Source organism: Gouania willdenowi, chromosome 21 (assembly GCF_900634775.1).
Source record: "Gouania willdenowi chromosome 21, fGouWil2.1, whole genome shotgun sequence".
NCBI lineage: Eukaryota > Metazoa > Chordata > Actinopteri > Blenniiformes > Gobiesocidae > Gouania > Gouania willdenowi.
The window spans coordinates 6,126,111-6,148,892 of NC_041064.1; the positions used below are offsets into that span (position 1 = coordinate 6,126,111).

Here is a 22,782-nt window from a genome sequence, read left to right on the forward strand (position 1 = left end):
TGCTAATTATCTATCTATCTATCTATCTATCTATCTATCTATCTATCTATCTATCTATCTATCTATCTATAGCTGTTGTTATATTTTAATTTAAAAAGCCTGTTGCTGTTGTAATCAGAATTGAATTAAAATTGAAAATTGAATCTTATATTATCACATTAATGAAGGTGAAGTGTAGCAGATCATTGCTGGTCTATACTGGTCTTTGATTCTGGCCAGTGTCAGAGACTGAGACAAGACCAAGACCACAAAAATGTGCTTTTAAGATCAAGACCGGTCTTGAGTACTATAACAGTATAACCAGAATGACCAGCCTATTCATTACTGCATTTGATCAATAGGCATAGTTTTTTTAGCCACTGAAACTATTGTTAATTTGCCAGTTGTAAAAAGATTGTTTAAAATCTAATACTTTTTGAACAAATCAACATATTAATAAGAAGAAATATATAAAATTCAGTAATAGCGGTAAAGCAATCAGTACATTGCTCTGACTGTCTGAAATAACTCAGGTGACATTAGTACAAACAATCTCTGCCCTCATCATCATTAAATAATACAAGGAGATCCACAATGTGAGAATGACTGATTTTGTTTCTTTTTCTTCAGTCTGGTATTTAATATTTTAGTTTGCATGCTGCCAAGCTTGAAGAAAATCATTTAGTGAGTGCTCCTCCTGCAAAAGCCAGAGGTAATACACGGACATAAAAGCCTATTAGATTTAAGGTATTGAAATTAGAAACGAAAACAAAAGGTGTGGTCCTTACAGCCTTTGTTAGGAGTCATTGATTTCCTTTATTCATGAACAGCCAAACCTTTGGTTATTTTTGTTATCGGTGCAATAGGATGTAAATAAAACTAATGACAAAATCCTGACCCAGCCTCTAATGTATGGATCACTTTGAGGATTCACATGTCTACAAACATGCCTTTAATCCCTTGTATTGATTTCTATTTGACTTTTAAATTTTGACCTCTGACAAATCCTGTGTGGTTTCAACAACATGGCTGCTGTGTGTGGGTTTGGACATCTGCATACAAAGGGATGGCGGTGACAATGATAGCTGCATTGTACTGTATGCCAGTCATTTTTAACCTTTTCCGAAAAGGTGGTGAAATGAGATTTTAAAAAAAACACAGAAATTGGTTAAAAGTTGTGAATTTGAGTGGACGTAAACAGACAAAAAAGTGGTAAAAAGAGTTAAAAGTGTCAAAAAGGGTAGTGTAATTTAAAGAGTAGGAACTAAACTGACAAATAATGGGCATGACAAATCATGAATGTGCCTAAATTGTCAAAAATAAGCATGAATTTTGGTGAAAAGAGGTTAAAAGTGACAATAATGGGTCAACATATGTGACATTTGGGGGCAGATTCACTAATATCTGAAATAAAAGGTGGTAAACCAATTGCTTCCCTAAATCCTTTGGTGACGCAGTTTCCTGACCTGCTGCGAGGAATTCACTAAGATTGCAGCAATGATTAGTGCACGTGCAGAAGTGGGGCAGACCGCTCTATTTAAATTAGGGTTTTGTACGTGTTATGTTGAACATGGAGTGTGAAGGAGAGCTGAGTGCGCGGAAGCGAAAAAATACATTTGAAGCAGCAAAATTGGAGGTGTTAGTAGAGGAAGCTAATAAAACAATGATGAATAACAGCAAAGGCATAGATAGATAGATAGATAGATAGATAGATAGATAGGTTCTTTATTCATCCCTCAGCGAGGAAATGTGAGTGATGGGGGTGCATGCGTGTGGCTGATGCCCATGCGTGTGTGAGAGAGTGAGCCGCGGAGAGATGTGTGTGCGTGCAAATGGGTAGAGTCCGACAGGCGACCAGGACAGGTAGCGAGCTTATGTTTATAGTGCAGCCAGATAATAATCTAACAACAAAACGGCCAGTTGTTTTTACGCGGTACCATCTTTAACAAGCGTATTGGAGTGATCCCCGGAGGAGAAGCAGCCTCCAGCCATGGAGAGTGTGGATCTCCGCTGTGTCCCCCCAGGAAAAGTTTTTACACGTTCTTAAAATTGAATTCATTCATCCCAAATATACTAACTCGAGGTCTGAAAATGCCATCCCTCGGTCGTCTTTCCTCTCCCCTGCCCGGTCTCCTCACATATATCACTGCGCAAAAAGCTTTGACAGTTACCACCTGGTTGTGGGCCGTGCTACATTTATAAGGAAAAACAGAGGCAGCAATGAAGTCCAGGTTTGATTAATTGAATTGCGTCCCCTGTACAGTATTAATTTATTTGCATGTCCTCCTCCCATTTTTTTGCTACTATACATATTCATTTGAGAGAATCACGCTAAATGGGACGTGCAGCAGCCGTGCACTCCTGATTCCCTCGGGTTTGTACGGCTTATTAGCATGTGGAGTGACGTTCACATACGTTTTAATACCCCTAAACCTTTAGTGAATCTGCCCCCAGGTTGGAAAAGGTTTAAAAGTGCAGAAAAGGCATTGAAATGTGATGAAGAAATGCCAGCAATGGGAGTAATGGAGCAAAAATGCAAGACAAAGTGATGAAAATAGGTTAAAATATGGCAAATTTGGTGTAGTTCCAATAAAAGGGTAAAAATAAGCAAAAATGTTCAGATTGTTCAAAAAAGATTATTAGTTTCTTGAAGGCATCAGGTACCCCACTCCCAGTGTCTTGCAACCCCAAATAGGGTCCTGACTCCAAGGTTGAAAACTCCTGCTGTATGCAATAGTAGAAGAGTAGGACATTATTTTGTTTTAAGTGCAAAAGGCAAATTTGATCTTTCGTCAATGATCTTAAAGATGTAATACTGTTGTTTATCCTTTAATAATCTCCCAAACAGAGAAATTATTAACTGATTTGACTATTACCTCCATGGGAATACATGTCTGTCTTCCCAGGAAATGAGTATTTCCTTTTTTTTTATCCAACCCACCCGACCACTGACAACCTCATTCTGTCATCCCTGGTGGATTTTATTAGCAAAGTCCTATATTTCAATTTCAAACCAGGGGTTATTCATTTTCAACATTACGGAAATCTCTGCTTGGCTAAACCCTTTTATAACCTCGCTTTTTGCACATGGAAACATTTGGTCACCCCTACCACTATCAATGTCAGGGGTCGATTTGGATGACGCACTGAGCAAAGTGAGCTACTTTTAAAGAATGTTTTTAAAAAAGGCTTTGGAGGAGTCATGCCACGCTTCAGACATTTGGGTTATTTGAATCTTAAAGGCTCAAACATACTCGGGCACGCCAATTAAATGCATAGTTGGTATCATACAAAACACTGCTCAACATTGTATCGACCCGCATTAAATGTAGCACCGGCTTGCATTTCACCGCCTGGTGAAACAGAGCAGGAGAGACGAACACGAGCTCAGAGGAGAGACTGGCAGACAAGCTATGACAGTAGCGAGACCTTTAAAACACGTCCCAGGAGTACAAGGACTACAGGGAAGCGCTAAGAATCATGGGACCTGTAGGATTTATTAGAAACTACTATGTGGCTGTGTGCCAGGGTATGTAAGCTCTGAGAAGAGCAGACAGTCCGCTCAGAGTCCGTTGTGTGCGGGGTCAGCCCGAGTATGTTTGACCCTTTTACCCTCCTATCATACTTGGGGTCATTTTGACCCCATTCAATGTTTATCATTCAAAAAAGAATAGTTGACTTTGGGTTTTTTGCTTCATATTTCATGACTTTTCCTAATTTGATGGGTACAATTGATTCAGTATAAAATTATCATGATGACATATTTTCAATGTGTACGTATTGCTGTTTTTCTGGGGTCAATTTGACCCCAAGCTGCTTTAGCTGTGTAAAACGTGTCTGTCTGTATGTGACCCATGTGTGACTTTACATCTCCACACCTGCAGGTGTGTAGTTGATACTTTTGAGTTGATACATGACATGGGGGATGGGGGGTGGGTGGGGACAATATTCTTATGAGAACTTTACCACACCATGGACATGAATATATGTGTATATTAGTGTGTGTATGTGTAAAAATATCCTCAAGGAAAAGGTTTACTGTCAATGAGGTTTTGGAACAGCTCTTTCACAGTGAAAGTGACTTAGAGGAGAATGAGTCTGAGACAGAGAATTGTTGAGGGGGACCCTGATTTTGAGGTCATTTTCTCATCTGATGAGAATGAGAGTGTTGACCCTGCAGCAGACACACAATCCCTTCCAAAAATGGAACTATAATATGGTTCCCTTTTCCCACTTTAACAGCAGGGTAGACTTGATGCTGCTTATATTATCACAATGATATGCAGTCATCCATGTTGAAGACATCCAGTCATCATGCGGCACCGACATCAACCAATATTGTTCATTCGGGGAGAGTCATGAACGTGCACCCCGAAGTAGAAAATATTTGGATGAAAGATTTTCAAGATACACTCACTCTAAAACTGAGAATTTGGCCTGATTATGGAACTACAGGAAAATTCATATCATCACTACAACCAATAGAGTTCATACTCTTGTGGTCATTGATGTTGTCAGTACATTTCAGAAGTTTTAAAGAAAAATAATTCAAAAATATATTAAATATTAAAGGGTTATTTATGCATTCAACACATAAAGTGTCCGACACAAAAATTTGGTCAACAATATTCTGAAAATCATTTTTGTAGGCAAATATCCCTGGGGTCAGATTGACCCCAAGGGTAAAATGTGTAATATTTGAGGATAACAGGATTAGGTCATGTGGTTGATTACAGTGCCGTTAATGCTTGCAGTATCAATAATCCCTTCAGCAATAGGGAAGCATGTATCCTTTAAAGCTTGTGTGTCAAAGTCAATGTCCGAGGGCCAAATCCTTCCTTTTGAAGCTTTCAAATCAACCCGTTGAAAAAAGTCAAAATGTCAGAGAAAGCAGCATTGTGTAAATGACCAAATACTTCATTTTTAGATATCTATATTGAAAAAAATAAATACATGAAAATAAAAATTTATTGAAACTTCCCAATATTTGCAGGAGGGTCTCTTTTTATGTTTGAGGACAAAATGAGGGTTAAATAAGGTTGTACATCTGGGTTTCAATCCACCTGCATACAAACAAGCGTTACGCTGTGAGACTTTAAAAGTTGAGTTGTCTGTGAGTAAAAGAAACGACACCAGGGCCGCAACGAAGCTTCAGGATGAGACGGTGTAAGACAGGGACAAATAGAGCAGTCAGATATTCAGCTTATATAGGTTTTTAATTCCCAAACTTAAAGCAGGCGGGTTTGGAAAGCACAACAGGGGTGAGATGAGTTTTAGGGCATTAGTAGGCAAAGGAGCAGGAGCTCAAACACCCTCATCTGTACAAGTGACTGCTCAGTATTAAGACGAAGGTAAAGTGAATTGTACCATTGGAACAGTGTGTTCCAGTGTGGGCTGCTTAGTTTATCAAAATATTCTGTCATAGGTTCAGTTTGTAATCGGCTTTTATATTAGGGAACTATGTGTAACCAAATGTGCTCGCGTGATTATACAAAACATATTAACTTTATTTTTATTCACATGTTTCTTAGTTCATCTGATGCACCACGGTTAAACTACATTGGTGCTTCAGTCACGCACTGCTTATATAATCTTCTCCTAGCTTCCATGTAATATATCTTGATCAATGGTGTAGACTCGTTTTATCATCGCCATAAAGGCTCATTTCTCCTGCAGCAAAAGATCATCAGTATGACTCACTTTCCTTTGAATCAGTTTCAGCAGGAGGAACAAAAATGCATCCAGCAGCTGGTTATAAAACTACATCTAAATGTTTTCGCTCATTGCTCACTTGTTCGCCTAAAACTTCAGGATTTTTCTCTTTTTTCCTTTTTCATAGCGATGCCATAAATCATTTCCCCAAAGGTCCCCTTTATTTTGTCAATGCCTCCAAAGTGTGACACTTATCCGATGCATTCAGTCAGTGCATGCACTGAGACCCTCACCTCAGCATGCACTTGGTTATAAATGAGCATTTATTCAACATTCCCTGCATTCCCCGAGCGGGACAGACTCATACTTAGTTGAAGGGTAGCATTTACTCAAACCAAGGGCACGCTGTCTATTCAAACTCCAAAGCAGATATGAGTCTTGATCCAAACTTTGTGGCACAAATATTACGATGAAAGGCAAGAATCAAGGGTTTGATGGTTGTCTCGCCAATCGAGAGATATGTGTGCCAAAGTTGGAAGGTAAAGGATCAAAACACTATTTTACACCAGATTTCCACTGGATGCATAACTACTCCGTAACATCTGATGCGTAACTGTTGCTACAATGACTCCGGAGATACAATTCAAAGAGAACCACAAGCAGTTCATTGCTTTCTTGGAGAGGAGCAGAATGAAATCCATTCTATCCTGCCCTGAAGATCTTCTGCTTTTTTGGAGATTATTGTGATTCAACCATGGATAAGGTCAATATTTATTAGTGAAATATGATACACTGTTGCCCATAATGTTCATGCAAACCTTGCCAGATGATGATGATGATTAAACTGGTTGAAATGCTATATGCTATAATAAATGCAATGATGCATTTCTGTGTGAAGATGTAACTTTGAGGGGTTTTCTGCTTTAAAGGAAATATTGATTTAGTTTAAGGGTAAATATGTGCCAAAAATACATTTTGTTTAATACTGAAAAGAGGAGATGATAATTTGGGGGATAACTAATTTCAGTAAAGCAACGTCATTTGTCATTTATCAATATTTTTTATTTGGTTTTATTCATTTTTTTAAACTTATTTAGAACATGTAAACATAATATAAGAAAAAAAAAAATATTCTCAACACAATTTAGCAATTCATTTTACATTATCAAAAAGGAGTGGGAATAAGTACATACTTAAGGGAAAAGAAGTACAGTACATACTTCTTATTGTGTAATATTGTGCCTAGACTACTGACTGTAACTGAGCTGTGGGACATTTTACAATAAAACTGTAAATTATTGAAAGGATTGTATTTATTTTTTATGCTACATCATGCGATAATAATGATAAAAATTTGGTACTTTTTTAACATGTACTTTTTTTTTTAATTTACATTTACTTGAGTCAGAAGTTGTCACGACTTCTACCACAATAAATTTTGTGTGAAAAAAGCAGGTCAATGCGAGTGACTTTAATAAACAGAGCTTTCTGTCGGAACACATTTTGCCACCTCTGTGTATTACTGATGTTGCCACGATGCAGTCGTCACATACTGCGACACAGATAATAGGAGGTTTATCGTTTGGCTGATTCATATGCAGAAGAAAAGCATCTGCAGTGGTGCATTTATGCACAAATGTTCCAGTGATTCTAAAACGTAACATCATGTAATCATCTAAGTGCCCTAATTGGCAAAGGATGAGGGGGGAAACGAGTTGAAAGCGTTCCAACGGATCCCTTTTGTGGACACCGAGGGAAATTGGCCTGTGCCTGAATGGTGACACACGGCGTCTGTGCCTATTAGCGCAGCAAATGTCAGAGCAGTCGGACAAGAAACACTTCAACTGGTTGTTTGGGAGCAGAAGACAAAAGGACTTAATTACCCTCTAAATCACAGAGCCATCATGTAGGACAACAGAAACAGACTGAAACCACACACTGAGCACACTCTGTGGCATTAGGACGAGGATAAGAACAGGAAGTACTTTCTTTTTCACCAACATGTTTTATTATTTACGACGTACTTATCTTTTATTATGTAAAACATGAAGTTGTGCCAATAATAATAATAATTTGAATAATAAATGGCCATTAACTATTGTTGACCCTCTTGGTGGTCACCGTGTTTGTTGTTTAGTTACAAAGGAAACATACTGTGCGCTAACTGTGTGTGTGTGTTTACATGGTGAGAATGTTCAGCTTCTTAGTGACTCATCTCTTACTCACAAGGTTTATTTCACACTCACAAACTGCCGCAAACATTGTGAAATCAAGCTGCGTCGCTTCAGGAGTTTTTCTAACATAATCCTGAAGCTACAGCTACCTAACTCTACTTCCTTAAACCCAAAGAAGCTTATCTCTTCAAAATTATCTGTTTACCATCCATCCACCCATCCATTGTGTTGGGTGTTGAGAGCCTCTGATCCATAGAGAAATGTCTAGAAAACTGTTTTAGCATTAATTTAGATATCAGTGATATCAACCATAGTACTGCTCTACTCAATTTTGGTTTAATAGTGTCACTAGAACTACTAGCAAGCCATGTGGCACATGATACTTGGCTATCTATCTATCTATCTATCTATCTATCTATCTATCTATCTATCTATCTATCTATCTATCTATCTATCTATCTATCTATCTATCTATCTATCTATCTGTTTGTCTACTGTATCTATTTATGTATTCCAATCTGGGTGCAGGAAATAGAAAATTCAGGCTTGCCATTGACTAATCAGGGAGCTGGATTTAGTTATAATTGCTTCTACTTCATTTAGATGAGGTCTACTAGTACTACTAGTGAGATTTTTTAGTGTATCAGTAATAGCTTTGAGTTTTTACTAGTAACATATTTTAAGTCTACTAACAGGCCTACTACAACAACACAACATTGTGTGGTCTAATCACACACTAGTGCACCAAAAAACTTTACTTGTATAACCAAATTACGATTTACTTGTTCTACTAGTAAAGGCAAAATCTAACTTGTAGTACTAGTGGCATGTTTTGCTTCATTAATAATTACTACTCGGGCACTAATAAAGCAAAGTTTAGTACATGTACTCCACATCTGTGTACAAGTAAAGCCTAAACATGGTTGATGTCACTGATATCAAATTTATTCTCAAATAGTTTTCCATAGAAATTCACACTTTGTTCAAGTTGAACAACGAAGAGAAGAAGCATCCTGCACAGTTTCAATATAAAGAACAGAATCTATATATAATATAAAACAAAACTGCTAAATTTTGACAAAGTATAATGGAGCTTTGAACGTGTTTCCTTTGATGGTTGTTTAGGCTGGGAGTCTCGTAACTCTCACAAAATGTCATACCGCGAGACTTTGCTTTAAGAAGACGTACGCTCAGAACCTCCCTATAACACTCTGCAGTCCTTTGTCGTTTGCTGTATAATGTCACAGTAATCATTTTTAAGTTTAATGCTGAGAAATGTCTCAGCTATGTTTTCTTGGAGAGAAGTCATGTGACCAGGTACGTCAAGTCATGTGATGTTTCCATTGCGTTTTTGCGATACATTTCAATATGAAAAAATTCTGAAAAATCTCATGAAAGCGTTTAAACTTTTTAGTGATATTTCAGTATTTTTTTTTTTTAATTCAGGTGTTTCCATTACCAGTTTGTATTGAACTATTCAGATTTTGCACATTTCCAAGAGTAATGGAAACACAGCTTGTGTTTTATCACAAAAAACTGTGACAGCCACCTTTCTGCACCTAAAAAAACACACTTTTTCATTTGTGTGAAATTGCAACCTGTTTGATCCAGTTTACAGGACTTTTTTTAATTTTTTTTTTTTTTCATCACTATGGTCTATCCACACCTGTCCTCCACCACCCACTACTAAAGGGCTGTTTTGGGAGGTCAATGCATACGTGGACAGTTTACAGATAATACCAATATATAAATGAGTCATTTCTCAGATAAGTAAATCTAAATTATACTCTATTGTACTCAACATTAAGCATTTTAAAGGTCCTTGAAGAATAAAAGAGGACTCCCTTAAGCTTTAAACTTTATTATTACCTCCGCCATTGTTTCCATGACCCTAAAACTATGACCTCAGTCCCAATAAATGTATCATAATTACATCCAGAGTTGACATTTATGTGTCCTTTTTAATTGAAAGGTTCAACCATCAACTGAGTGAAAAATAACTTGAAATTCTTGGTTTAGATCTTCATTTAAATTCTACACCCACAGCGCACTCTGCTATTGGAAATGTCACAGGTATTTAGCTCAGTCATTTTCCAATCATATTCAAATAAGGAGCCATAAAGGTCAACAAGGCATGCTCTTAACCTGGCAACACTACACACACACCCCCCCACCCCTTCCCCCCATCATAAAGTCATGGAACATCTTGAGAAATGCCAGTCATAATTATACAGCTGAACACACCACAGCGACACTGCAGCTGAGGAAAAAAGTCAAAGTTTCATAAGGCAACAGAGTGTGCCGAACAAACTTTACCCAAGTCACATAAATGTTTTCTCATTAGCGCTGCTGCTCTGGACCCAGCGCGCCGAGCAATGGTTTTTAGCCTATTAATTTATTTTAATTGTTTTCATATGGATGGTTTATGGGGATGGCTCTGTGCGTGCGTGCGTGCGCGTGTGTGTGTGTGTGTGTGTGTGTGTAGGAAGGGGGAAATTGAAGCAAAGAAGGTGGGAACTCATTTGTGATTTAATGGAAAGAAGTTTGTGATGCATTTAATCTCATGAAAAGTGTTCTACAAAGATTGGTTTATTGATTAATCAATGGGTTGATTGATTTTAAGTGAGACCTCAATGTTGATTTCAGTGATTTATTTGGAAATGATTATGGTTTTATTACTTTAAATGTTCACTGTTTACTGTAGACAGGCAAAAAACAGTGACTCAGCACTTTAGAATATCTAAAATCTCAACGTTCACTGCGATCAAAAATACAGTTGTTCTGTGGGCTACGGAGAAGTGCATAAATATCTAAATTACATCCTCACAATCAAGTGATCAGAATGAAAGTGTTTCACAGATAAGTTAGTTCTATTTGCCATGGATTTTAAAATGTCCACTTAAAGTTTATTGAAGAGCCTAAAAACAGAAAGTCTACATCTGTTGGTCCACGTGAGTCGCTCTGCACCTGCTGTTGTCCATGTGAGTTGGTTCACACATAAATAATAGAAACCAGTGCTGTGTTGGGATCATTGAGATAGCAGAGTGAATGGCCTCACTCACAGTACATTTGCTCAACAAATGGCTTCAATCATGAGCTTGTTAAGGTGACTCTTCAGAAAGGAGCCATTAGCTCTCATTACGTTAGGACAGGAAACAGATGGAAGAGCAAAAGCTTGAAGGTGATAGAGCAGCAGCCGCTGTCTGGAAAAGTCGATTTTTAAAGAATGGATTTGGTGAGGAATTACACTTGCCTCTAGTTTCCAAGCCGTTCCCACAGGTTTCCGTGGGCCCAGATGAACCCCGTCGAACAGAATCAGGGACTAGAGTGCAGCTGTGCCACTTATGCAACCTCCATCTGCACGGAAACACAAAGGAAGAAAGGAGAACGTTATTGCAGTCTGCGTATGTAATGTTTGTTGAAATCATCATCATGTGAAAAAAACTGTTGCTAAGGTGATGGTTGGGTTGTCGGCTAGCTAAAAGGTTACCAGTGTGTGATCCATATTGGCTGATAGTTCAATACACATTCTGTGTCATCAAAATACTTGAATTTGAGATTTCTGTGTTCAGAGCAACTCCCCATCTAACAAATGTTCTACTTACTGTTCTAAAATGAATCCTTACTGTTAGAAAATACTGGATTTAAAGAAAAGTAAAGAAAAGGAAGCTGCTTTGCAAAAACTCAAACGCCTTGACGTAACAACCCACAAATCTGAGGGTGTGACACACCATGACCTGCTCATTGATAAACTCATTAACTAAAAATATGAATGAACCACTTCGGGTCTGATTTAATAAAATCTCAAGTAAAAAGTGAAAATGTAGCTGAACATGCAAAAAGAATGCACACATTGTTTACTTAATACAGATAGATTAGAATAGAATAAACCTTTATTGATCCCCATGGGGGAATTCACATGTTGCAGCAACACCATAAAACAGTAAAAGTAAACAGTAGGAAACTAAAATAAATACCAACATAGGATAATGGTGCAAATATACAATTGTGGAAGGACATAGATTAGAAACAAAGTTAAAAAAAAAATTTAAACAACGGCATAAAAAAAACACAACGATGATGGTTGCAGGCACTAAAGTAGGGAGACGCCAACAAATTAGCTTGTAAAGTATGATACATACGTAAATATATTTTTGTATGTGCATACACTTGTATGAATAAAGAATAAAGAATGCTGTGGTAAGAACAGAAGATGTAGAAGAATTGCAAAGGAGAAAAAAATTCCAATAAGAAACGTTATGATTATTTTTGATTAATTTGTTACCAAAATATTAATCAAACAGGTACCTTGGTACATCAGACCTTCTAAATAAAATCACAACAGGCGCCACAGCTCCATCATTAGTTATGCGTGTTTTAAATTAATGTACAGTGTTGCACGTTTTCACCCTAAACTGTAAAAAGAATGGACAGCACAAGCTCCCCAGTGGAGTGAAGCTTTTATTTTTAGAGCTCCCCCTACTGACTAGCTGCAGTATAGGCCATAAACCCCGCCTCCTCAGTGATAACAGATGGGATGTGGGTCAAACTGTAAAGTTAAAAAGCTTTTCCAAACCTAAACTCTGCAGTGATTATTATTATCACCCTACATTGTGTACAAGTGTTCATTTTTCTGTGAAGTTTGTTTTAAATAAGTTATTTGAGGTTGAAAAATGTGATTTTACGTTATATTTGACAATGACGGACAGCCGCGGATCTTGTGTCGCTCTCTTTGTGAATAGCAGCCGAGACGCCATTTAACTTTTCCTTTCAGTTTTTTCGTATTTTTTGAGCTGTCAAAATGAGTTGTTCTGCAGTAAACTGTTCTAACCGACCTGTGGAATCTTATGCTGCGTTCACACCGAATGCGTCTTCTGCGGCACCGGACGCATTTGTCGTAAATGGACTTGGTAAATGAACTTGATTTATATAGCACATTATCCCCACACTGAAACAGTCTCAAAGTGCTTTACATATCAGCTCATTCACCCAATGACTCTCACATTCACACACCAGTGGGACAGGACTGCCATGCAAGGCGCTAGTCGACCACTGGGAGCAACTTAGGGTTCAGTGTCTTGCCCAAGGACACTTCGACACATAGTCAGGTACTGGTCGCACAAAACGTTCCACGTGTCGCAGGATCAAAAAATGGCCCCATTCGCTTCATACGCACGTCTGAAGCAAAGCCCCACCCAGTGACACATCCAACTCAGTGAGTTTCACTTCCTGCTGAGGCAAGGAGCTGCTCTCCTTTTTCTCCTCTCATAAACATAAACCACCAGTGAAAAAAGCCGGTGTGATTAGAGGCTAATGCTATCCTAGCTCTGTGCTACAGAGAGAACTTTTACCTACTACTACCACCTCCTCGCTGATTCTCCTCCACACCTAATCCTTCCTAGTCCGGTCCCAGTTTTAAAGGCGCCCCTAAGCTCTGTGATTTGGCTTCAAGAACGTTGAGTGGGAACAGATACAGTGCACGGCCACTAGTTTTCACACATGCACACCTTTATGAAATCTGTCGCTACCCACCGATGCTAGTGATGTTTAACTCTGTTGTTTCCTTGTTCTCAATTAAGACAAAAAAAAATCCTGTTGGGACTGAAAATCTTCCAAATAAGCTTGCATTAAGGGTGGATTTAGTTTTTTTAGCTTGCAAGCAGCATATATATTTACATACATTTTTCATTTGGGGCTATTACCGTACGTGGCGGAAATGTTAGGAAAAAGATTTTCCTCAGGTCAGAGAAAAATAATTTTGTTATAAATGAGGGTTTACCTATACTCTGGACATACACGGTGTGATTCACACTCTCGCTCCTCGTGCAGCGTGTCAGGACATTCCTGACCTCCATTAGCCGACTTCTGAATGATGGTCCTGTAGCGAGACTGCGTGGCGGTGGTTGAGTTTTCTGTGGAGAGAAACACAATCTTTCTGAAACGGCCGTACTTTAAATTCAAGTGCACATTTCCAGAGAAGAACAAGAAGACATGAAATGATACTAAGACGAATGCCTGAGTTTGAAAGAGCCAATAAAAGAAGACTGGGTATCATTGTAGTAGTAGTTTGATACCTTAAAGCATCCCTGAGGCTGTGGCTGTTCTACACTTTACTGCAGTCATGTAACGTCTTTATTTGGCTTGTGCTCAAAAGCTTATTACACAACACTAATCACTGGAAATAGAGCAGTTTGGACAATGGATTAAGTCATCAACACTCCCAGAGGATTATACTATACACTTTACAGTATATCTGATGATGCCTGCTTAATACTGTGAAAACATTTACACCAATTTCCATTACTCTGATACGTCGGTAGAAATCATAAAACCCATTAAAGGGCCATTTGCTTTATTGTCTGTCATTTTTATGTAACAAACAATGAAATTATATTTATATGTCGACTTTAGCCACATTCGATACAATGTGCGTCGACTTTTTTATTGGGAACGTTGCATTTTTTATGCTGTTGTAAAGCTGAACGCATTATTACATGATTACAGCGCTTTATTGGATTCTAACAATGATCATAATTAATGTTGTACAGGTGTGACATATATACACAACCTTTTGACTGAACCATTAAAAGCAGTTAATTATTATGCAAAGTAAATGGTCCGTCTCATAAAAGTGCTATAAAAATGTACACTTTTTATTTTATTTTTCATCTACTTCGGACCCATCCATAGATATAAAATGTATTGTAATTTTCAAACCCTTTTTATGTTTGTATGGACTTTTTATCATGAGAACCTCTGATTTTTTCCAGCAGTATTTACAAAAATGGGGGCCAAAGTGAAATATTCTTGATGAAAATATTACAGCCTTGATTGTGTCATTAAATGATAGCAGAATTGAGTTTAACGCATTATTATTTTTTGGCACTAGGACAGTTTTTAAAAAAAAAAAATACACCTGTAAAATACTTATTTATTAACAAATATGACTTATTTTCTTTCAACCCGGAAGTTGTTCCTCTGGAGCGCCGCCTCTCCCCGTGTGAGTGCCGCCCATTTCAGGACGTCGCCCTCGAGCCCCGGCGAAGCAGCATGGGAAACAGGCACTATGTTCACTGTGGAGGCGCGGCGCCGGCAGCAGGCACTTCCTGGAGGGGGCAGTTCAGACTTTAGTGATGTCACTAAAGTCTGAACCGGAGCGACCACTTGTTTTTCAGAGAGCAGGATTAGTGAGGATTGTGCAGAGATGTAGGAAGGAAGCCCAATAATACTTTGGGGCGTTTTTGATAAGGAATTAACAATGTAACAAGGTTAAAAGCTCAAAAAAGTTGATTTAGCATGATATAGGACCTTTAAGTGTTTGAAACAGCTGACTGACTGCGGCTGTGAAAAACACACACCCTGAAGCAGCGCTGAGACAGATTCAAAATCACAATAGCTGCTCAAATATCCATGTGTTTTACTGTAATGTGCAGTTTTTTGGCTGAAAACAATAACAACAGTGTGTGGATAGCAAAAGAAAATCGCTTTGGTGATCACTGATCTGGCTCGCAAGAGTGAGGCATGAAGTCTGAGTCTATAGACACACCCACTGATGAATATTCATGAAGGCCCCAAAACAACTTGTTTATAGAAGCGTCAATAAAGGGACTTTTCAGAAGGCTAAAACTCCAGGAAACAGGCGGGTTTGGGAAAATAAACTTCAAATACTATGTTATTAGGGTTCTTAGAACAAATGGACATGAAAAATAGCATAATACTGGACCTTTAAATTACTGAAAAACAGAAAATAAAACGTGTGCTAAAAATCCCATGTTGTTTTCCCTTGATGCCACGTTTGCTTTTTCCCTGCAGTCTGATGGACAAACATAGGGTGAAGTACCTGGGAGGCAGGTCGTTGGACAGGCTGTCCACTCACTAAAAGGCGTCACGATGCAGTCCTTCTGACAGGGCGGAGAACAGGGTCGCACGCTCTCAGGTCGAGATGAATCTGAGCACCTGAGGACGACAACAGAAAGGACAGCAGTCTTAAATTTTCTTTGTCCCTCAGGAGAAAAGAATGATAAATGTTCTTTTTAACAGGACGCTACAATAAAAGGCCTGCCCTGTCCTTGACATTATATCTCTGAGCAGGAAACGTGACGGATTGCACGTGTTCCCCTCGTGAATAGGCTCGACTGATGATAAAAAATTGCAGTGTATGGTTTATTGAACAAATTCCTAAACATGTAAAAAAAAAAAAATCTGACACATTTCTTATCCATATGTTTATCTTAGCTCTAAAAGACAAAGAAAACAACCTTTAAAACAATTTACAGTGCACAGTCCTGTAAGCAGATTGATGCTTGATGTTAACTGGCAGTATATTGTTGCTAAAGCAGGGAAGCGGGGCGTTAAGATTTTAAAAACACCCCTTTGGGTGCGTTTATGAGCCTATAAAGTTTTAGTGAGTAGCCACATCCGTCTTTTTGTTGCCACCCAGAGGGCAGTGGGAGCTTTCAATTAAACATGAGAAATGTAAGGAGACGTTTCTGTGTATGAAACCACCAGAGCATTGATCAACCTTAAACCACTTCCATGTTGTGAAATAGAAAATGATCATTTTTTGCCCCCTCTTTCTGTGAATGCATCAGCTGTGTTAGTCGCTTTGATGTCTTCATCAGCGAGGACTCGGAGCCAAGACCTAATCCCTTCTCAAATGCACACACACGTTCACACACGCACACACAGAAAGTACAGACAGACTTCCAAATTTCATTTCAGAGTGACTGGCTTCCTTTTCCCAACAAACCAGATCCAGGTCTCACTGGAGGCCCAGCATGGAGCCACATCCCACTGACTGCACAGAGCCAGCACGCACGGAAACCAGATCAAAGTGCACCAAAGCAAAAGGAGACGAGACACATAAAAACCTTTCTCCTCCTGTTTTATCCACACTCTTCACTCTCAGTGTTTTCTTTTTTTTTTGTATTGCAGCAACGTATGCCAGAGGGTAAAGCGACGCTACAGAGCGGCTGGGGAAATATTGTATTCCTATTTAAACTCTCAATCACGGTTTTTAGGAGTGATGTCATTCACAGACTTATAATATAGTGCAATCATGTAACCCTCCTATTATCCACAAATATTACAAACACATTTCTCTTGAAAATCTTTCATCCAAATCTTTTCTAAGTTGGGGTACACATTCATGACTCTCACACAAGGAACCATTTGAGTTGACGTTGGTGACCCCCCCACCCCTTCCTCTCATAAACACTTTGCTTGAAGTTTTATACACAAAGGCTGACATTACGCTGTCATCATTATGACATGACACTTGTCATTCATTAGCATGACTAAGGTGTCTTGAAGGCTGTCATTAGGTGTTGTTCGTTACCCTAACCCTTCATTAACCAAACGTAACCCCCATAGATCCTTCCACCTAACCCCAAAAAACTCCAACATACGTAGCTCTAACGGTTTCATAATTCAGCAAAAACGTTCATAATTTAGCGAACAACACTTAATGACAGCTTGATGACAGTCGTCATGACACTTTATTCATGCTAATGACAGATAATGTCGGCCTTATATATAAAACTTCAAGTAAAGTGCTACCCCTATTTACTTACTTATTATTATCTCCTTTTTTGTAACATATAAATATTCACTGTAAAGTCTTCTTTCTGTTGAATGAGGTCAAAATGACCTCAAGGATAATAGGAGGGTTAAATATTTCATCAAAGGCAAAGTTATATTTTATTATGTTTTATGTAAATAAATAATATATTTCAATAAATGAAAAACTAACTCAGAGAATTGTTAGTGTGTTTGTGACCTGTCTGAACATATTTCTGTCAACAGCAGTGAACACTGAGCTGTACAAAGAATTCATGTACTGAAATGATAAAAGTTTAAATTGTGTGTGTGTGTGTGTGTGTGTGTGTGTGTGTGTGTGTGTGTGTGTGTGTGTGTGTGTGTGTGCGCGTGGGGTACATCCTTGACCTGGACACAGGTCAGATAGTAGAGCCTAGAGTTTTTAGTTGTTATGCTGTAAATAAATGTTGAGTTTTAAACTTAAAAAAAAAAAAAAAAAAAATAAATAATAATTCTGTTGCACTTTTTTAATCATAAAGCAGATTGAATTGCCTTCTGTATGAAATGTGCTTTACAAATACATTGGCCTTGATTTTCTTTAGAATTGAGTTTTTCTTGAACACATGGATATTATTTGCATTTATAAATACAAAAACAGGAATAACAAAATTAGGTTTCTGAAATAGATATGAAAAGTAATGTTTTGGGACAATATCAAAGGTTTTTACCAAATTTTCTCCATTAAATAAGAGTCAAATATCCCACAAATTCATGTAAGATGTATTTACACTTTACACTGAGCTTAATTTTTTTATTTTTTGAAGCATGAAAAACACAATTATTCAACAGACTTAACCTAATGATGATAATTTTGGCATGATTTCTGGAGAAAGCAGAGGTGGATAGTAATGGATTATATTTACTCACATTTTTTTGTGTACTTGTACTTTTTAAAGTATTAAAAAAAAAAAAAAAAATAGTACTTTTACTTTTGAGTATATATGTTTTGGCAGTATTTTTCTTTGCTACATTTTAATGTGCATCTGTTACGGATAAAGTTGTCTCTGTATTATCACAGTTTGCCTGAACTATCTATTTAATATGAATATGATATTGAATGTAATAGAAACATACCTTCCACTTTTGAAACAGTTATGATTACATCGTCAGGTGTCTTTGACAGATATCGTTCATTTAATGTGTTTGAAGCTAATCAAATGTTTACCTTTAAATAAAACCAATTAGTTTAATCTTTTTATTTCGCTCAAGAAGTTACTTTTGAGTACATTTTTAGAGCAGTACTTTATTTTTTCAACCAAGTTGTGTTACTTTAACTTGAGTAGAACATTTATTTCCACCTCTGATGTTTAGAAGGCCAGTTATTACATCATATTAGGGGAAATTGATAAAACGGGAAGGATTTAAAACAGAAAATCCCTTGTCTTTTATCTGAGATGAGCTGTGACATTTGTGACTAACCTTGAAACACAAGACACAGTTTTGTTTTTATCCAGGTCACAAAGGAGAATAAAAACCTAAACTAAAAAAGTAAAATACAATGTTTTCTTTTGTTGCTGAAGTCTTTGTTTTAATACTAAAACAAGCCCTCCACCAATCCTTTGAGCCACTGTGTGTAGTGAGATTATTACTTGGTGTGAGACACAACATCCGTTTATGTTTGGATTCATCTGCTTCATGGATTAGAAGCTTTCAGAGCTCGTCAATGTTATACATTTTAATTTTATAAAAAGCAATAAAAAAGGTAGCACCTTTTGAATCCAGTCAATTATGTCCATGTAATATATGAGTCGTATGTACGGTGTAAAGAACTATTGAACCATGTGGTTTTAATACAATAATGAATCAATGGAAAAGCCTACAAACCCCTTTGGGCTCTGACGGTTGAGTCAATAAAGCTAACGGTGATGACACACCCTCTGCATTGAAACAATCGTTGAATTCAAACCTTAAGATTGATGGCACATTTATTTTTATTGGACATTTTATCCACAAGGCAATTCAATGTGCTTTACATGATTAAAAGGTGCAACAGAAAACATTTAACAGTTTAAAAGTCAATAAAAACATTAAAATCAGCAGTAAAAACTTTTAAAATGCCCTCTCTTATTTTACTTTATGCCACCAAATCCATGTGTAATATGTATGTTTGTATTTGCATGTGTATTTATTGATTTTCAATTAGTAATTTGTTCAATATTTTAATTTGTCTTTTGATATTATTTTTGTGTACTTTGTTTATATATAATTTTTTTCTCATATATCAAAGTCTTTGGGCTTTGTTCCCTCGTTGCACATTTAATGTTGTTTTTTCTTTAATGTTTGCTAACTAAACAAACATAATGAATAATAATAATAATAATAATAATAATAATAATAATAATAATAATAATAATAATAATAAGACTTTAAAATTTTAAAAAGCCTGTTTTAATTTCTCAGAAATTTCAGGCGACCCAATTTAAACTCCAGGCTACCACACACGGGGTCCTGACCCCAAGTTTGAAAAACACTGATTATATAGATCCATTTCATGCTTCATGCAACGTATGCGTACTAGGTGCGTGGACAAGCAGGCTCGGTTAAAAACAACCGGAGGACTGCTGAGGTGATGGTGCACGGGAGACAGAGCGCTATCTCAGGCTGGATCCAGTAAAAATTACCATAAAAAGCTGTAAATGGACGCATATGCAGACGTGGGACAGTGAAGAGGAGACTTAATGTAGAGATGGAAACTCATCCGTTGAAACTAAACAGAATACGATGAATACGATGATGAGCCCGCCTACCTGCCTGCCCGTTCATAACAGTTATTAGCATCTAGAGACTTAATGCATTTAGGTTTTCTTTTGTTTATACACTGGGTTTTTCTATGAGATACTGTATGTATAAATATCTGGCCATTGAACATCGGGCCAGGAGCGCACAACGTATGAATGCTCGTTTTCTGCTGTAGTAAATAATGTTTATTTCTATAGCACCTTTCACAGACAGAGGTCACAAAGTGCTTTACATATCAGCTCATTCACACTCACATTCACACACCAATGGGCGCTATAACCACTGGAAGCCATTTGGGGTTCAGTGTCTTGCCCAAGGACACTTCAACACATAGACCGGAATAGACTGGGAACGAACCCCCAACCTCTCGATCAAAGGTTTTGAGCCTTAACAGTGGTTCATTTATTCATTTTTTTCAAGCGTGTTTCTGCACCGAGTATGCGCACGCACGTGAGTCACATGTCCCGCTCATTCTCCAATTTAAAACTCATTAAAAACCAGTTGAGGAGCACAGTGTGACTGAGTGGGATTTCCATGTTGTCCATAGAGAATGAGAGAGCAAAGGAAATGGACATACAGAGCATCGTGGACGAGTTTACGGAGTGCAAGGCTCGTCGTATGCCATCCAAATAGTGGTGAGTAGGTTTATAGTACTTCATATTAAAATAATGTTTGTGAATATGTGGGCCACTGTGCCAGTTTCACTAAACTTTATAGCTACTGATACAGGCTCTGAGTTAAAATAGTTAAAGTGGGTGTCAAAATGATGCAGTCGCTATCCGTGGTTCTGGGATGCTTTGAAGTTGTGTTTTATTATTAGTGACCATGTAGCCTAATGTTTTTGTTGTTCTCTTGTTTTGTTATACTTCATGTCCGTTTGATGGACTTGAAAATGACATAGTCGCTCTCTGTGGTGCCGAAGATTGTAAGCCCCGCTGTTGCAGGCATGTGTATGTTGTAAAATGATGTCATCATGAGCTTTATTATTTGGGTTTAAAGCGCCCGGTCATTTGCCCCGCCCCCGGCCCGTTTCTGATTTGTTCTGCTAGTGATGGTGTAGTATACATGGTGTAGTATACATGAGGTCACGAGAAGCGATTAACACCTCACAACTAGCTCCCTGGCTCAGCAATTGTATGGTAGCAAGAAAATCAAACGTGTTTGAAATCCAGTCGCTCCTCGTGAGGTACCACTGTTGAAGCAGTAACACGGACCGGCTTACCTCAAACTCTGACACTGCGCATGCACGAACACCGTAGAATTGACGAACTGTACTGCCCACGTCTGTCCAGCCAGTTCCTGGTCTATCACATTGCCGCTTTTTCTTTTTTAAAGCTATTTTTGCTGAGATTTGCGAGTGTCTCTCCACTTCAGAGTTCTTCTTCTAATTTTTATGTTGCATTTCCATAAACAAGACCTCCACGTGTTGTGTATGGACGTACAGTGTGAGCAGTTAGGTCGCGTCATAGTGTCGGTCCATATAGTGTGAGAACGTGAATCGTGAGCTGCGTGCATTCAGACAGTCGAGTCACACTGTTTGAGCTGGAGCTGAGTACAACGACTGGAAAAATTGCACAGTGTCTGCCTGCTGTTAGGTGCAGAAGGCTGTTTTTGTAATTGATTTGATTCGACGTAGAGAACATTTAAATGTAAACAATGTCTTAGAAGCAGGTGAGCAGTTGAGTCCTGACCTGAGGAGGGCGCTCTCCTGTGTTTGGTGTTGTAGTTTGTGTTGACATTGTTGTGGTTGTGTCTGAGTGTTTTGTCCTCTGCATGAACCAGTTTCTCTCTCAGGGAAGTTAAAATACACAGGGATGTCAAGTTTCTTAAAGAGTTTCTTGAGTCGAGACTCCTGCAAAAATACCTCCCATGTGTAGTTGGTTTGTTTATGTTCAGTCTTCTATTTCTATAAAAGCTAACTGTATGGTCCAAGAAGTTGAGTCTGTCTTCCTTGGTATGCTCCCGAGTTACTGTGTCGTTTAAAGGATTCCAGCTCTTAAAACAAGAAGTTTATTGAGTGGTTTATTTTTCAACTCTCATCAATCCATGTCCCAAACCGTCGCTATGGTCACGTGTTCTGAGTAACGACTGAAAGAACAACATGCCACTACAAACAGGTTAATGATAGAGAGAAACTCAGATCTTTAGGGAAGAACTGTTGCTTCTCTAGCAGAAAGAAGCCAGTGAACATGCTTCAGGCTACGCACAGGTGGGAACATTGGGGGTTTGTATTGATACTGACTAAATATCAAAACATAAATGCAGATAAATACATGCTGCAGATGCAGATGCAGCCTAGCTTAAAGCTGCAGGAGACAATATTTTATTTTCTTATAGCGTAGAAGATCTTAGTGCTGTCAAGAGATTGAAAATAATGAGCGATTAATTATGCTCTTTAATTAATTAATCTAATTACAATTGCTGAGAAAAGTCCACAACTTGAGGTATTTTCATTTAAAGTAATTACATTATTGTGGCAGATGAAAAAAATAGATACGTATTTTACAAAGTGGCTTTATAAAGTCATTTATTGTTTACATTCCGCTGTATTTGAGACACGTCCCAAGGGCTGCTGCCACCTTTAGTTTACACCATGGCCATCCAAGATACAAATTTGACTAAAAATGTAATACCTTGCAGA

At 38.0% G+C, this 22,782-nt stretch overlaps 1 protein-coding gene across 1 annotated transcript in view; it reads right to left on the bottom strand.

Annotated features, from left to right (window-relative positions):
* Nucleotides 1-22,782, bottom strand: part of thsd7ba (thrombospondin, type I, domain containing 7Ba) — a 183,736-nt gene that overhangs the window by 64,412 nt on the left and 96,542 nt on the right. The window contains exons 9-11 of the mRNA XM_028436484.1: nt 15,646-15,761; nt 13,585-13,717; nt 11,059-11,162 (exon numbers count right to left, since the gene is read on the bottom strand). Of these exons, the coding sequence (XP_028292285.1) occupies nt 11,059-11,162; nt 13,585-13,717; nt 15,646-15,761 (353 nt within the window). The remainder of the gene's footprint in view (nt 1-11,058; nt 11,163-13,584; nt 13,718-15,645; nt 15,762-22,782) is intronic.